At 43.8% G+C, this 18,174-nt stretch overlaps 1 protein-coding gene across 2 annotated transcripts in view; it reads right to left on the bottom strand.

The window, feature by feature from the left end:
* The window catches only part of LOC135388941 (potassium/sodium hyperpolarization-activated cyclic nucleotide-gated channel 2-like), a 271,076-nt gene that overhangs the window by 17,701 nt on the left and 235,201 nt on the right, over window positions 1-18,174 (bottom strand). For both annotated transcript variants that reach the window (XM_064618824.1, XM_064618825.1), the window contains exons 4-7: window positions 11,872-12,078; window positions 6,978-7,259; window positions 4,304-4,467; window positions 2,776-3,050 (exon numbers count right to left, since the gene is read on the bottom strand). In XM_064618824.1, coding sequence (XP_064474894.1) covers window positions 2,776-3,050; window positions 4,304-4,467; window positions 6,978-7,259; window positions 11,872-12,078 — 928 coding nt within the window. The remainder of the gene's footprint in view (window positions 1-2,775; window positions 3,051-4,303; window positions 4,468-6,977; window positions 7,260-11,871; window positions 12,079-18,174) is intronic.

Genomic DNA, 18,174 nt, shown 5'->3' with positions numbered 1-18,174 from the left:
GAAAGACATCGTTCTCGCCCCTGATTTGTTGAAAACGGAAGGCGTACGCCTTTTTTATACACTAGTTACGCGTGCATAAGCGGTACAAAAAAAAAAGGCGTACGCCTCCCCCTTTTCAGCAAATAAGGGGCGAGAACGATGTCTTTCAGGATGATGGTTGGATAGGAGCGTGCTATGAGGTGAAGTTCGCTTTTAAGGGTGCACAAATCACGAGTGATAGCGTCATAAGCGCCATTCTGTGAAACAGCCATAGCCTTCAGCGTGCTATGTAGAAAATGTTCTGTCTTATGAGTAAAGAGACAAAGCTGGCATCCCACATTTAGTATCACACCAACCAAGCAGGGGAATACTTTACGGTATACTAGACATACATATACCATGCTAGCACTCTGCAGACCACACTTATTGTAGACAACATTGAAGCAGAAGAGCACGACTGCGGAAATTCTATATCCTCTCAGGAGGGAAAGGGGAACGTCTTTCCAAGGTAAATATGTCATCGTTTCAAGCAATCGATGGGATTCCATGAAATGGGGAGTCTTTCTGTACTCAACCGATCTGAGTGTTTTGTCAAGTCTGGCGCCAACGGGTCCTTTTTGATTATTTTCGAATCCTCTTTGATCCTTTCTGCTTCGTTTCTTTCCTGTCGTTGTCCTTGCTACACATGTCAAGTACAGGCAGGCAAGTACACTCTAAAAACTGAACTTCACCGCATAGCACGATCTGCGCCAACCGTTGCAACGAATGATAGAGTTATCGCTTCTGATTCGAAGAGAGAAGGGGGCGTAGGCCTTTTTGTGTAAATTTGGATACATGATAATTGACACAAAAAGGCGTACGCCGCCCTCTTCCCTCGAATCAGAAGCGATAACCTTTTCATTCGTGGCAATGGTTGGCACAGAGCGTGCTATGTGGTGAAGTTCAGTTTTTAGAGTGTACACTCTAAAAACAGAGCTTCAGAGCCGCGAACGCTAGGGTTATCGCTTTTGATTCGAGGAGAGAGGGAGGCGTACGCCTTTTTGTGGCAATTACCATATACCCAAATTGCCACAAAAAGGCGTACGCCTCCCTCTTTCCTCGAATCAAAAGCGATAACCCTATCATTCGTGGCAATGGTTGGCGCACAGCGTGCTATGCGGTGAAGCTCTGTTTTTGGAGTGTACATATTGATAAAGGATCGTCAAGCTGTAAGGTACATTCTTAAAAATAAACTTCACCGCATATCTCGCTCCTAGCCAACCATAATCTGGAATGATATCGTTATCTACCCTGATTTGTTGAAAACGGGAGACGTACGCCTTTTTTTTTGTGACACTTATGCTGTTCATAATTGTCACAAAAAAGGCGTACGCCTCCCGTTTCCAACAAATCAGGGCAAATAACGGCACCATTGGAGATTATGGTTGGCTAGGAACGTGCTATGCGGTGAAGTTCACTTCTAAGAGTGTACGCTGCAACTTGGTAACGCATTCACATCATAAGCCTAATGGGATCTTCCTGGAATAAGAAAGCAGGTATTGAGCAGGTATTAGCTGCAGCATTCCTTAGGTCTAAGGATTGGAATTGTTACTCTATTCGCTGTTTAAAAGCCCGACGGAACAGAGCCATGAATGGCTGGCTTAGAAAATTTGTGCTTCTGCCGGAGCCATAACCACGGGCTGTACCACTTTAAGAATTTCGCAAACTGAGCATTGCATCCGAGGCTCGTGCAAGTGTTCTAACCCGCGGCAGAAATTATACTTGCTCTAAATAATGGCAATATAGCTTTGAGTAGGTTTTGTATCTTTGAGATTTGGTTTCAACCGTTTTCTTTTCCTTTTTGGACGCATTTGCTTGTTGAGCTGATTGTTACATGCTTGCAAAATAATTTAGCCAACATATTTGACAATTTGCGCATCACGGCGAACTTTAACGTGTCAGAGTGGGACACAGTCCTAAAACAGAACTTCACCGAATAGCACGGTGAGAGGCCAACCATTGCACAGAATGCTACCTTCATCCCTCCTGATTCGTGGCGTACGCCTTTTTGTGACAACTAACAGAAGCACATAAGTGTCACAAAACGGGTTTTAACAAATCAGCGGAGAGAACGATGTCATTCGGGATGATGGTTGGCCAGGACGTGTTATGGGGTGAAGTTCTCTTTTAAGGGTGGTGTTTCTGGTTTCCGTTTTGGGAGCAGGATTGAGTGCGATCTATACTCTGCGGTCAATCACACTCTCAGAACAGAACTTCACCGCAAAGCACGTTATCCGGCAACCATTGCCACTAATGATAGGGTTACTGCTTCTGATTCGAAGAGCGAGGGGGGCGTACGCCTTTTTGTAGCCATTTGGATATATGATAATTGCTACAAAAAGGCGTACGCCCCTCTCCCTCTTCAAGTCAGAAGCGATAACCCTATCATTTGTGGCAGTGGTTGGCGCACAATGTGCTATGCGGTGAAGTTCTGTCCTGAGAGTGAACTATGCACTCTTAAAAATGAACTTCACCTCATAGCACGTTCCTAGCCATCATCTCGAATGATATCGTTATCTGACTTGATTTGTTGAAAACGGGAGGCGTACGCCTTTTTGTGACAATTATGAACAGCATAAGTGTCACAAAAAAGGCGTACGCCCCCCGTTTTCAACAAATCAGGGCAGATAACGATATCATTCGAGATGACGGTTGGCTAGGAACGTGCTATGAGGTGAAGTTCATTTTTAAGGGTGTGGAAGATCGACGTGTCACTTCGATTGGAAGCGAGAGAAAGTAAAAATAAGGATGCCTTACGTAGACTTCCTCCCATTGGCTGACATAGCGCACAAGGCGCGAGAGGCGCAGCAGCCGCAAAAGGCTGAGCATTTTGGCGAAGCGCAGGATGCGAAGGGCGCGGCCGGCGTGGAGCAGCTGGAAATTGTCGCTGTAGTCCTGAATGAAGATGAGAAAAATGTAGTCCAACGGGATGGAGCTGATCAAGTCCAGGAAGAACCACGTGCGGATGTAATGGTGCGCGATCAGCTTCGGGTCGAGGATCACTTGCTCACTGTTGTCCTGGTGCATTATACCTACGTACACGAGAAGAAATATTTACTAAACGCGTAAAGTAGTGTCTCTCTTGCGTTGTCACCTGCACTCTAAACACAGAACGTCACCGCGCAGCACGCTGTCCACCATCCATTGCCACGTGTGACGGGCTTATCGCTTCTGATTCGAAGAGAGAGGGGGCGTACGCCTTTTTGTGTCAACCATGTAGTGGCGCTAGTGGGATGGTTGGTGGACACCGAAGACGATGCGCGAGAGCACGGCCTCAGTGTGATTCTTCTAGCTGATTCGTCCGAAAGCACAGCTTCCAACATGAACTGTCTCGTCTCTACTCTTATTAAACCGTTGTTATTCCACGCATATCGGCTATCTCAACTGGCGACGAGCTTATGGTGACTTGCAAGTTGCAAGCGTAAGTAATATTCATGGAAACCATGTTCATATACACTAACTATTCAAAGAAACCCACTTGAATAAATGTTGAAGAAATAACCACTCGAATTCAAAGAAACCACTAGAATCTCGCTTCAATAAATATTACCTCTTGTGTGCAGGTATCCCTAAAGTGCTCAAATAAATTTCAGTATATGCGCATATATAGAGGCAGTTATGTTTTGTCACGGTCTCATATTAAGCATAAAAAAAATGAAAACAACAAACGGGGGGGGGGGAGGTACCGAGAACCGAAACGGAAATGAAAACAACAATGGTGGAAACAGAAACTGAAACTGAAACAAATATGTGCCAGTAACGAAACGAAAAATATTCTCTCACCTTTAGACAAAGCACGCAAACAAAGCACGCATATCACACCCTTAAAAATGAACTTCACCGCAAAGCACGCTCCTAGCCAACCATCATCACGAATGATATCGTTACGTGCCCTGATTTGTTGAAAACGGGAGGCGTACGCCTTTTTGTGACAATTATGAGCAGCATAAGTGTCACAAAAAAGGCGTACGCCCCCCGTTCTCAACAAATCAGGGCAGCTAACGATATCATTCGTGATGATGATTGGTTAGGAGCGTGCTGTTCGGTGAAGTACATTTTTAAGAGTGCACTGCGTCACCATCGCAATATGCGGTTACGGCCATTGTGAACGAACAACGTCGCGTGCGGGGGAGGGGGTTATCGTTTATCGAAAGAAAGAAAAAATAATAAGAAAGAGAGGGCGACGGGAAAAAAATGGGAAACGACACGGAAAAGGGACAAGGCGGGACACACCAACACGTCGCGTGGAGCGGTGAGGAATGGGAGTAAGATGGCACAAACTTACCCGTTCTGAAATTGACGACAATGTCTAACAAAAAAATGGTGTCTGACAAACAGTTGAAGGCGATCCACCGTATGGAGAGATCGTCGTTGAAAAATGAAATGGCTACTGGAAGGACGATGAGATTTGCGACGAGCAGCAACAGCATGCACAGGTCCCAGTAGAACCTGAAACCACACCGGTTATCAGCTTTTTTATTCTTCTCCCAGTGGGGCCAATATTAAATTACTTTGAACCTACACATAAAAAAAAAAAACTCTGCTCCTATCTGTTCATCAGATCGGTAACGCTATTACACAGACACGTGCATATCGGCTGCGTCTGTGCCCGTCAGAGTCGAATTAGTCCAGGATCTCTCGTGGATGAGGTTGAACACTAGCAAATTGCAAATAACGATGTAGATAGGAACGGCTGGCTAATAATAAGATTACAACAGAGAGTCAGGGCACAATTCTAGTCAGGAAATGCGTTATAATGAGCTCGTTAATTAGTGAAGAGCAGGAGCTACCGATTTCCACAACTGGATTTGACCCACAAAAGAAGCGCGCTGTACTCGTGTTCTAAGAACGACACGAAATGTAGTTCGTTAACCCCAAGAGAGTTATTTCGCCAGATGAATTATACTGCGGTGCCAGCAGGTGTCGCCTATATACACTCTAAAAAGAAAGCTTCATCGCATAGCACGCTCTGAGCTAACCATCATCCCGAATGACAACGTTTTCTCCCTTGATTTAATGAAAACGGGGGCGTACACCATTTTTGTGGCAATTATGAGCTGCATAATGCTACAAAAATGACGTGACCCCCTCGTTTGCAGCAAATCAGGGGAAAGAACGTTGTCACTAGGGATTATAGTTGGCTAGGAGCGTGCTATGTAGTGAAGTTCATTTTTAAGAGCGTATCGCTTAGCAGCATAAGGGTTTTGTTTGGTCGTTCTGACCACACTTCGAGTACATCCGTTTAATACTTACTTAGAGTTGCGCACGTATCTTATCCCCAAGACGGTAAAAGTCTTCCAAGCGACGGGAAATTCCTTTGTACATACATATATATATACACATACGTATCGCACCAATTGCCTACATTCTCTTACGAGTCTCCTCGCGGGGTTGAAATGCCGCCGCAAAATACTACTTGGTTGCTAGAAAAACAAACAGAAAATCACTCTATTTACCGTCTTTCGATTTATCTGACAAAAAAAGTGACAATTTATTCCCCACTTCCAAGCAAGAAATAAAAAGAAGAGAAAAAAAAGCAACGAGAAAAAGGAAGTGCATATCCCAAAAGAATATAACCACGTTCCTTGTGGAAATTACTTTCGCGTCGCGCAATTTATTCCGGCCACTTCAGAAACAGCGGTGAAAGATATACGGGGGAATCGGTCGGCGTTTCCAATACCGGAGGGGCTGTTTCCATAATTTAGACTACCAGCCAGTAAACGAGAGGGAGCCAAGAAAGACGCTGCATTGATCTGCGTGTGGCCAGTCGGATAAACGGAAGAACGCTAAACAATGCAAAGATTGTTCCAGTCGCAAGAAGCAGGCGGTTCATTACGAACAAGGTCACCCCTCGTGGACAAAGTTACTTTGGTGGCGATGGAAAACATAAATCTCTATTTCCGAAGGCTGCCGTGGAAAGCATCTTTCTCTGAGTGCCTCACAGTATAAGTGCCGGGATTTTTGTCCGCGCAGTGGCGCTTTTAGTGCGTTATCTGTGGAGATTGATTGGTTTGTTATGATAGTGCTATACGTTGCACGGTGTTATGTGTGTTTTACATTTATGTGTGTACGTGTACGCGGAAAGTGTGTTGGGCCTTGTGATGGTCTTTTAAATAGACAAAGTGACGCGCTATGATTTTTAAATTGAGAAAGTACTCCAGAGGCCGGGAGAAGACTGTAAAAACTAGGGATGGGTCAACAGAATCCGTGAATCGGGAGAGAGAATGAGATTCGGGAATCCGAATTCTAGTGCAAGAAGAGGTGAATCGAATCTTTCTAATCCACCAACCACGTTTGTTTGTTACGTTTTAAAATTGGCGCTAAATTGATGTCTAAAACGCTCGCTGTATCCCCAAAGGAAACGCGACGAAATATTTCTTTTATGCGCGGCAATTTTAAATTATGGCTGTCTTCCTACACTCTAAAAGAAAACGGATCAAACTGGGGAGTCCCTTAGTCCTTTGAATTGTAATTACACCTGTTTTTCATGGCCTGGCCCTGAAATTTACTCTCCTGCACATGAAAATGATACCTGAGCTTCGCATAAAGTTCCGTGTCTTTAGTTCAAAAGAACTAATGGTGGTGATAATGCACTTAGTCCCGCAAAGGACTAAAATTACTCGGAGTGACAAAAGATTAAAAAAAACAACACTGAAACGTCCGTTTGTCAGTGTACAAGTTGTCGTGTCGTGCGGACTGCATCTCTCCGGGTACCAATGCAATGCAGTCCACTGCGCGAAAGAAGTTTCAGTGTTTTCATCTTTTCATCACTCGTCTTGTCCGTACTTGACGGAGTGTTTCCACGTTACCCTCTTTTTTCAGTGCGCAAGAAATGATGCGATAAAACACTGACTGTCTCGTTGATCCCCTTTTTGCAACGCCGTGATTGACACCAAGTTATTTGCTGGACGTCGTGGACGACAGGGAGATTTCCTCGCAAAGAAGAAAAGATAAAGTACCTGAAGTTACTGCATGGATGTATGATCCAGTGCCCCGCGGCTTTTTGTCGGATGCGCTCCTTCATGAGGGCTTTCTTTGAGCCGAAGAGTTTCATGGCTAGCTTGTTGTCGGACGGCTGGAACAGCGCCTCCAGCTGGTTTCGCATGAAGGACGCCTTGACTTCGGACAGCCCCCCGGGGCCCAGCTCCTCCTTGGGAGTGCCGTACAGCGACACGTCGTCACCCTCCTTGGTCCCTTTGCCTTCGCCCGATGTCCCACCACCACGTTGCTCACCAACTCCCCTGCACAGACAAGGACAATATCTTTCTCGTTGCTGGTTACCCTACAAAGACAACTTCAACTCGTACCACACTCTTAGAACGGAGAAGGTAAGGTGATAGGAGTAGATCTGCACGTAAGGTGTGTCAGCCTATATCGTGGTGACATACTGCACGTTCCGCAGGGTAGGACCGATAGTTTCGACCGCCTTAAAACATAACCTCCCCACCACCGCAAGACACACTCCTACACTCTTAGAAATGAACTTCACCGTATAGCACGCTCCTAGCCGACCATCATCTCGAATGACATCGTTATCTGCCCTGATTTGTTGAAAACGGGAGGCGTACGCCTTTTTGTGACAATTATGAACAGCATTAGTGTCACAAAAAGACGTACGCCTCCCATTTTCCACAAATAAGAGGAAAGAACGATGCCGTTCGAGATTATGGTTCGTATCTTCGTATTTTTAATCGATACTGTCCACACTCTTAAAAATGAACTTCACCACATAGCACGCTCCTAGCCAACCATCATCTCGAATGATATCGTTATCAGCCCTGATTTGTTGAAAACGGGAGGCGTACGACATTTTTGTGACACTTATGCTGTTCATAATTGTCACAAAAAATGCGTACGCCTCCCGTTTTCAACAAACCAGGGCAGACAACGACATCATTAAAGAAAATGGTTGGCTAGGAGCGTGCTATGCGGTGAAGCTCATTTTTAAGAGTGTACCACACTCTTAAAACGGAGAAGGTAAGGTGATAGGAATAGGTCTGCACGTCAGGTGTGTCAGCCTATATCGTGGTGACATGCTGCACATTCCGCAGGGTAGGACTGATAGTTTCGACCACCTTAAAACATAACCTCACCGCAAGACACACTCCTACACTCTTCGAAATGAACTTCACCGTATAGCACGCTCCTAGCCGACCATCATCTCGAATGACATCGTTATCTGCCCTGATTTGTTGAAAACGGGAGGCGTACGCCCTTTTTGTGACGATTATGAACAGCATAAGTGTCACAAAAAAGGCGTACGCCTCCCATTTTCCACAAATAAGAGGAAAGAACGATGCCGTTCGAGATTATGGTTCGTATCTTCGTATTTTTAATCGATACTGTCCACACTCTTAAAAATGAACTTCACCACATAGCACGCTCCTAGCCAACTATCATCTCGAATGATATCGTTATCAGCCCTGATTTGTTGAAAACGGGAGGCGTGCGCCATTTTTGTGACACTTATGCTGTTCATAATTGTCACAAAAACTGCGTACGAAATCATTCGAGATTATGGTTGGCTAGGAGCGTGCTATGCGGTGAACTTCATTTCTAAGAGTGCAGAGTGGCACATTAGAGTGGCACACGTACGAAATCAAAAATGATGGCGTGTTTTCTTCGCGTTTTGAACTTGGTGGATCTTGAACTATCACCTGCCACGACGACGACACATCAAAGCGTCGCTATAGCAGCTGGATCAACGCGCCAGCAAAGTGATGGGCATTATCTTGCGGCGCAATAAAGACTAAGAGGAACTATCTCTTCAAGAGCATTTGGTCCACATTTCGCGCACTCTACATATTCACGGGTAAGTACCTCGTATTTCATCGCACTTCTTTAAATTACTGTAACTTTTCTCACAGAATCACAAAGCACGAAGAGTATCACTTTGACGAAGAACGCCATTAGGCGTTTTTTTTTTCAAGATCGTCGCAATTTGTCACACTTTTTGAAAGGGCAATTCTGGAAGGTTGCCACGCCACCGGATTCCTCCTCGTCGGGCAAATTTGCGCCTCTCTTTCGCTTCATTAAACTGGAGGGCCTACGGCGGGAGATTCCGCCTATTTGCCTGTCAATATTCTTCGAATATATTCTCACGCTTTGACATCTATCATCTGCTGGATCAGAGGCCGTTCAACATCTGCAAAGTTCTCGGCCCATGGAGTAACCCTGGACATCAGTGCCGTGCACTTGGCGCTTTTCTTTCCTTTCTGAGGGCCACCGGCCTCCTTCACGAACTGTAGGGATTTCCTTCCTTCGTCATCCTTTCATGTGAACCTTTTTGGAATGGGGTAGGACGCTGCACTGAACGCAGGGAAATATCCCACATCATCATCATCATCCCTTCATCTATGTTGTTGTTGTTGTCGGCGAGAATCTTATCGTCTGCTAACTTTTGTATTGGTAAAAGGGGGGGGGGATATATTTATTAGACGAAAAGGAAAAAAAAAACGGGGGAAAGGTCAGCCAAACGAGACGTCGGTTTTCTATTCCAGAAATAAATAAATAAATAAAATTAAGAAATAATAAATAAATAAAAAGAAAAGAAAAGAATTAAAGAAAGAAAGAAATAGGAAGGAATAAGAAATAAATAAATAAAGAAAGAAAATTAAGAAATAAGAAATGAATAAAAAGAAAAAGAATTAGGAAATAAAGGATAAACTAACAAATAATTTAAATAATGATTAAAGACAAAGACGACAACAACAAAAAAAGATGACTAACAAACGGTGAAAGAATGATGAGATGGATCAAAGGCACTGGTATGCAACTTGCTTTTTCAATGATACTCAGAGCAGCCACGTGCCATTTCTTCGTCGGATATTCGGCCCATTATCTACTCACTCGCATTTACTGTAACGCGTAATACGTGCGTCGATGCTATTAAGTGGACAGGAGCACAAGGGAAACAAGTCTGGTTTCCTGTCGTCTTCAAGTGCCTTGCGCGACGTAAATAGGTGAAAAGCACTACCGGGTGTAAATGCCGTGTCCTGTATGGCTGACACTTTTGTGGTGTGAGTTTCACACCATACAGAATGGTGCATTACCAGAGCATTATCCTCGAAAAGCCAGCAAGAGAAATCGCGGACGGGTGCCCAAATTTTTCGTTAGGATCCTGGTGGTGATGACCGTTACTATGTTGTCGATACGCTCTGCCATGCGAAAGGCACAACGAACGTATGCTTTTTATCTGAATTGCTGAATTGTAAGAAAAAAATCACAATTTTATGCACAAGTGACTGCTAACTGCACAGTTCCGGACTGCTCTTTTGCAGTTCAATATCCCTTTAATGTAAGTGTCATTCTTTTTCCTTATGGGAGCTGTGCAGTGTGCACTCCAAACGATTTTTTTTATTAACTAGGTTACGGCACATATGCCGGCGACAGAGTTAGCAGTCAATTTTTAGTAAAATTACGGATTTTTTTTACATTGATGAGTAGACGACAATATTAGTATTGTCCTAGAGTAGCAAGGTAGGGTAAAATTAGTATATTGACATTGAGCCGGAGAATGTGCAGCGGGTAAAACACACACAGACACTGAGAGCCAAACATACACAGTCACGGCAAACTAACAACTGAAGTTTATTCATCGAAGACACGTTTTACGTACGCGTGTAAGTAATAAACTCCAGTTCTTACCTTGCAGTGACTGTGTGCGTTTGCCTCTCCGTGTCTGTGTGTGTGTTTTATTTGCGACAATATTTTTGCACAAAAATTTGCTTTGTTCAATGACAACATTGCCGTCTGTTCAGAAATTCGTCTGTTGCAATCGGGTGCTGTCTGAGAGAAAAGAAAAGCAATGGCGAACCCAGTGGCCGACGCGTTAAAATTCACGAAGCGGTCTACTGTGTTTGAACGCGGAAGATCCTGCGATTTTTTAAGCGAAGTGAAAGTGCTGGATAGAAGATGTGCGAAGCGGGCTGCTTCGTAATTGAAAGAATAATTTTCAATTGATTTTCGATTAACTTTGTTCATCCACTCTTTCAATATGTAGAGGCAACAGTGCATGACGCTTTCTGAGTGGTCTCTTAGATCCCGTCATGAATTAGTTAACTATCGAGACTTTCTTTTCTTAGTTTTTTTGTACCAGGATATCACGTGTCGAGCATAAGAAGAAACGGGTCGTGCCACAGTGGCTCGACCTTATAACATGGTCGAGCCGCGATATTGGCAGACAGTGTGCCCAGTAGCTTGACGTCACTATACTATACTATGATCGAACACATCCTGCTTTATTGCTGTGCATATGCTGTGGTGCAGGACAAATACATTGAACACTGCAGGAATTATACGCTGGATGATGTCCTACATCCCAGAGGTTCTTTCATGGAAAGACACTCAAGAACTCTCAGCACATAGTCTGCTTTCTCCAGGAGTCTGGATTCGGCCAAAGAATTAGGAGACTAAGTTTCATGGCTCGGGCTTCTCATCAATTCTGGCAGTGACGACCTACATTGTAACTTTCCGCCGTCGTCATTCCCTTCCTCTGTTATCACATCATCTCATCTCATCCTGGCTACAGTCGTGACGGAGCCCACATAAGTGAGGCAAACAACGGCAAGCCGGTTTTCGTCACCACCACCACCACTACTATACTGCAACCTTCGCCTACGAGATTGGCAGTATTCACGTCGAGCAAAAGCATGACATGTATGTTCCTCTGATATTACCCTACAACGGACGAAACCGCATGCTTTAACAGGCTAACTGGCTTCACAAAGTTAAATCCATTGGCAATTTTCTTTGCACGATTGCTGACATGCGTCATGGTTCTACCTGAAGCAGATAACTGTCGTCACATCAAGAGACGTACGAATTTAAATTTCTAAATAACAATGTCTATACCCTGGTATGTAGTGTATGACTTCTGGAGGTACATTGGGGTCGTCTGAGGAGGTGCCATCGATGCTGATCTTGATGGTTTCAGCGGTGGGGGGCTCCTTGTCGGGGGTCCCACTCGAGACGCGCCCGTTAGCCATGCGGAGACTTGTGGGCAGTACCCCGCCGCCCTTGGACCCGGACTTGGACTCCGAGTCCAGGGCTTCCGAGCTCCTGCACGATAAAAATGTGGATTATGTTGATTGAGGTGCACAACATGCCAAGAATATAATATATCAATTTATCGTTCAAGATGGGAAAGGTAAACTCGCCGAACGTAAAGCAGCACAGGGGAGCATTAGGTGAAGCCCACTTTCGGGGAGCCAATCAAATACTTCGAGTGATTGATATTAGATTCGAATTCGATAACTCGAATATTCGTCCAACCCTATAGTTATTTCCTCGAACTACACCCTTAGAAATGAGCTTCACCGCATAGCACGCTTCTAACCAACTATCATCTCGAATGATATCGTTATCTGCCCTGATTTGATGAAAACGGGATGCGTACGCCTTTTTTGTGACACTTATGATGTTCATAATTGTCACAAAAAAAGGCGTATGCCTCCCGTTTCAACAAATCACGGCAGATAACGAGATCATTCGAGATGATGGTTGGCTAGGAGCATGCTATGCGGTGAAGTTCATTTTTAAGAGTGTAGCTTTCGACGATGATGGTGATGATGGTCATGATAGGAACAAGATAAGACAAGGGTACGTGAGTCGCGACGAGGTCGAGCTACCTACTGTATACTATATCACGACTTAGAAAACTGAAAGTGGAAAACAATTGAAGAGACGTTGTGTAAAGAGGCGAAAGCTATATGGGGAACGCATCCGCATAAACAAGGAAAATCTCAAAAACGTCTACAAGTCGCAAGTGTGTTCAGTTGCAGTCAGGTTTCTTCGAGAAACTTCAATTGTGTTTACAGCACATTCATCCGATTACCTGCGTTGGCTAACGACCCAGAACTTTAACGATTTTGAAAGCGTTTGACATTGTTACCTTATACCCAATGTTCACGCCACCTATATGTCAACCTCGTTCTTTCTTTTCTTTTCGTCTTTTTTCTGAGCTTTCTCGTCCTTTTGAATCACCTTCTACAAACGCCAACGTACAAAAAATAAATAAATAAATAAATAAAAGGAAAAAAGAAATGGCAGTGCGCGCCCGTCATGTCCGAAATTCACGAATGGCAACGCGGGATCCTAGGAGCGAAAACCCATCTATCTGCACACTGTAGCGGAGTGAGTCTCACGGCCGCCCACCGGGCTCCGTGCAGACGCGACGGGACACTACTCGGGGATCGATATACGGCAGCAGCAGCACCACCACCACCCTTTATCTCCTTCGTTCTGCTTGCTTTGCTTCCTTGTCGACGCTGATGGGACCGTATGCCACACCCTTGCTCTAATTCGGCTATTGCGTACGACGAGGAGCGCCCAAACGTCGTAGATGTCGTTGCGCACTGTCCGAGGTTTCGTTTATTGTACGAACACCGAGTGAAAGCGTTTGTTTTAGAAGGCGATGAGATCGGTTGTTGGCCATTGCAAGTTTCCGTCTCATGTCTTCTTCTGGCGATGCTCGTTTTATGTGCTTTAAATGACGCAGTAAAAAGAAGGGACGTAAGGATAATAGGCGTTTAAAGTCGTAGTTCACTAACACAATTATTAATTCAAATGTTTATCTTGTAGGCATATCCTCGTACCACTACGAACGAAACTCAAAACAAGAGAAATGCTCCCAGAGTTCACCCGACAATAGTGAAATACTGCTGTCAATAGAGTATGCCGCCTCGCGTGCATATGCAGGAGTTCATGCGCTGAGGGTATCCGTTATAGCTTCTCTTTCTGCGATATAAAGGTACCGAACATAAGGACTATAGAGACAGTAAAAAAAGAAAAAGAAAACACTCTTCGAGGTCGCTCCTGCAGCGCTCTTCGCCTACAGCGCATCGGTGTAGACATCCTGCGCCCATGGAACTGGCGCCATCTGTGTAGCGGCTGGTCACACATAAACGTTTTTCAAATGCAAAATAAGTGCGAAGCATTACGTATTATGAAAGATCGCCTGTAACTGTTCGGTTATTTTAGCTGTTCTGTATACTCACTCTCCGAATTGGATGGGGACGACTTTGTGGTGTTTGAAACGTGAAAAATCGCAGACGATGTAAATTTCGACCAAGCTGCGCGTTCGCAGACGACAGCTTTTGTCGTTTGGTGCTTGCGGCGTTGCTTCTTGTTGATTGAGCAACTTGGCTAGAATTAATGTTGACGTTGTAATTTTAGTTATCTATATTATGTCTTCTACACCAGGTAATATTTGATACAGTGAAAGAATTTCACACCTTCATCTTTCTTTGTGACACGAAGCAGCTAAAACTAACATTGTCGCTCTTCAGGTCGAAAATTTGAAAGCCTTTCACCTGTCACTCTTCGAATACATGTTGAAAATGTATTGTGGACAGCCCCAAAAGGTACGTCACGGCTTCGTATTGCTTTGCACCGCAAACGTGAACAAAATATTATGTGTCTGTTTCAAGTTCCTGTGGGAAAAGGGAACATCGTCTGCAAGATGGCGTCTATCTTCCCCCACAGGTAACTAACTTTCGTTACATGTTGCATCGTCGCTACTTTGTTACGAAATGAGTGATTATTCATTTTCTTCACAGAAACGTGAGATCTCTATCTACATGTGCGTGTGCTGTGGATATTTTTTGCATCTCTGTTGATCTTTTCTTCCTTGTCACGTGCCTGCTATAGGGTAACACAGCACTGTCTTGGTGTCTTGCACATGATAATCTTTCGTTGTGTTTTGTGTTGCGTTCTCTTCAATATTTTCAGGCTACTCTGTCAGGGTTTTGTGATATTGTGTTTACCCTGGATTGTTCATTTTTGCGAAACAGCTTTTCCATTTTAGACAAAGTAGGTAATAGCAGTGGATGGCTGCTCCATGTAAATTGTGATTTTGCTGAAACAAACAACCAGAGAGAAAAAACAAGATGCACACATGTATTCACACCTATATGCATGCTTGTTATTCACTCTGCTGGGTGACAATACAGCTAAACCTAGTCGTGTGTTTTACTGCAAGTCTTCGCTTCCAGCACGGGTAGGCCCATTTCATGTGCGATGGTTTTGTTGATAATGTGCATACGGATAGTGAAACTGGCCATTTTTATCAGTGGCTGGCTGGCTTGGTAACTCGTAGTAGCTCTACTTTGCATGTTACAGCATGTTATGCTTGCTGTTATGCGTATTTTCTCTTTTTATTTCAGCAAAAGTGAATTATTTTGAATATATATTTTCCTTTTCCTTACAATGAAATTCACACAGTATAAATGATTTTTACCTGTCCGGCTTGGCATTTGCTGTCACTGTCCTATATTTATGTGTTGTGTGTATTACAGCTTAATACATTTTTTATTGGCTAGGTTTCTTCCTTTTTTTTTTCTTCAAAGTTCATTTGGTCAGGAAATAACATACCATACTCGGACGTCAATGCATTTGTAAGAGTTAGTTGTGTTTTCCTGTAATTATGTTGAATTGCATTGTTTACTTGCAGTGACCCTGCTTGCTTCGACTACAATACATTGTTGAAGACACACTTCGACGATGGACGTAGCGCCATCTATGTGGGCTTGGAATAGCAGCGTCCGTTACAATCTCAAACTTAAATATATTTGATATGTGAAATAACTGCGGAGCAAAACATGTAAGTGCTATGTGTAATCTATTCTGCAACACGTTATCCGAAAAGATTGGGCGTAATTTTTAGCAGACGAAAATGTTTAAAATTGCAGACGATGCGTACTTCGACTGACCCACAAGTTCGCAGACGACACTTTTCGCTGCGAATGGTTCTGCGGGTTTGCAGCACGACGAAATTAAAAAAAAAAGGTTAGCGCTGATCTGATAAAATCTATAGCTTATCGTAATCAGTAAAATATACCTTATATCCGTGAAATGCCTTTGTTATCATGTGTCATTTGAAACAGATAAGGTATTTTCGGAAATTTGTGTCACACTCTCCGACACTAACCAGAAAATCAAAGGTGTGCACCGCTGTCTTTCGAGCGGCAAATATGTAATACTTTCGGCAGTCAGTGACGTATTACATGTTTAAAGTGCATCGCGGATTGTGGTAGCATTCATGTGGTAACATTCAGGCAAAAATTCGTCACAGTTTGGTACTGCGTAACACAACAATATTGTGGGCCTATTTCATCGTCTGCAGGAACTTCGTCTGTGGACAAAATGGCGTCGCTTCCCGTCACGGCTAACCCGATTTCGTTATCGTCTTGCATCGTCGCCGACTTGTTACGATGTGGGTAATTTTTCGCTAATTTCATATTATCAAACACGTGATATGTGTGTGTTATCAGGATTTTTAGCATTTCTGTTCATATGTTTTCTTTCTTTTCACGTCGCTGAGGTAACGATTGATGTGCACTGTCTGGGTGTGTGGCGCATGATACTCATTTGCTGCGTTATGTTGTATTCGCCCTGCGTATTTTTGCATAATAATTTATTATAATCTTGTGATGTTGTGCTCGCCTTGCATTGTCAGCGTATTTTTACTAATTCGCTATTTCATTTCAGACCATGTAAGTAACGTTTCGTGATTGTTTTATGTCAATTCCACTTCGGTTGGTCTTGACTATAAGAAAACCCATATTAATATTTGTTATTCTATCCGCTGGCTGGCTGTAAGATTTCTTTTTGTGTTATATGTCGCGTGTTTCACTAAACTAGTCTTACTTTCCAGGTCACGTAAGTAAGAACATCTATGGACGATATAAAACTTAATTATGAGTTTTGGTTATTTTGTCTTCTGTGTGACTAATTAATTCGTTATCGATTTGTTTTCGCGTTATTTCTCAAGCTGGTGTTCTCTTCCAGCTCAGGTAAGGTATTTACTTGGGCGATCTCCTTAATCAGTCAATGTTTTTAGTGTTAATACACTGGGAGTTGCTATGAGTGAATTTGAAATAGAGAAATTTCATGCAGAGTCTTTACTACAGTTTTTACTACTGGCTGGCTGTCTGGCTTTGCATATTGTAGCTTTTTTATGTGTATCTTATGACATTGTGTAAAGATTGATTGTGTTCTTTCGAGTTCCATGCTATTCCCGTTTCTTTGCAGCATAGGTGAGTTACGTAGTATACGCATCTGTTTTCTGCCTCAGTTTGGAGTTGGACTTGTGTATGGAACAGTGTTGGCTCTGGTTGGCTGGCTGGTTATCTTGTTTGACAGCTGTTCCTATAAGACTGTACCATATTGATACCATGTACTGAACAACGCTTGCCTTACAGCAGAGTTTTATTACTATTATTATTTTTTATTTTTTTTTTGACGCTGATTTTTCTGCTTTGAAGGCTCAGTAGGTAAGTATTTATTTAGTAACTTGCACCCGTATACTATGCCTTTACTCATGTCTGCTAAACTTGTGAATTGCACTCAAATGGGGTCGGGAACAGCCGGCGCTTGTTCGCAGGATTATCGAAAAATGGTAAGTATTCCACTTTTAACATTGCACTCTTTATTGGAGTTTACATGCGTATTTTACGCAGTCTACGTCCCTTTGGAGATATCTGCCTGCCGACGTAACAGCGTATCGCATCGAGTATGGGACCGTGTATCCTGTAGCAGACAGCACAGGGAATCATGCTTGGAGTATCTCACATGACAGACCCCCACTGGGAAAGTTCCGTATCGGCCGCCACGATTCGACACGCGTGGGTCACTTTACCACCCGCGCAGGCTGGTTGGAGATTCTAGCTGATAAGACTTTTCATCCAAATCTCGACCTGCAGGGGATGATGCCGACACACGTCCCATAGCGCCTGAAGAATACCCATGCTGAAACGTCGCAGCAGAGATAGGATGCCGGATCCCAATGCGTAAGGGGAACATCCTAACCACTGAACCCCGGGAGCTAATGCTGAGTCATTGGCCTTCCAGGTAATAATATGATACGGGAGGAATCTGTGTGCTTTGGACCGACTTCGTTGAGGTCTATGACGATGTATTTCTGGTCGCCTGCGGGGAAGCCTATCTGAAGAAGTACTGGCAGTACATTCGAAGCAATAGGTAAGCTCGCCGAGCCTCTGTCATGTAAGCCTATTGTCGAACACTTGCATTCTTAAAAATGAACTTCACCGCGTAGCCCGCTCCTGGTCAACCATAATCCCGGATGACATCGTTCCCGCCCCCGATTTGTTGAAAACGAGAGGCGTACGCTTTTCGGGGTGTCATTCGGGATTGTGG

The sequence above is a fragment of the Ornithodoros turicata genome, chromosome 3 (genome assembly GCF_037126465.1).
Source record: "Ornithodoros turicata isolate Travis chromosome 3, ASM3712646v1, whole genome shotgun sequence".
NCBI lineage: Eukaryota > Metazoa > Arthropoda > Arachnida > Ixodida > Argasidae > Ornithodoros > Ornithodoros turicata.
This window is presented reverse-complemented; position numbering and strand designations above follow the sequence as displayed.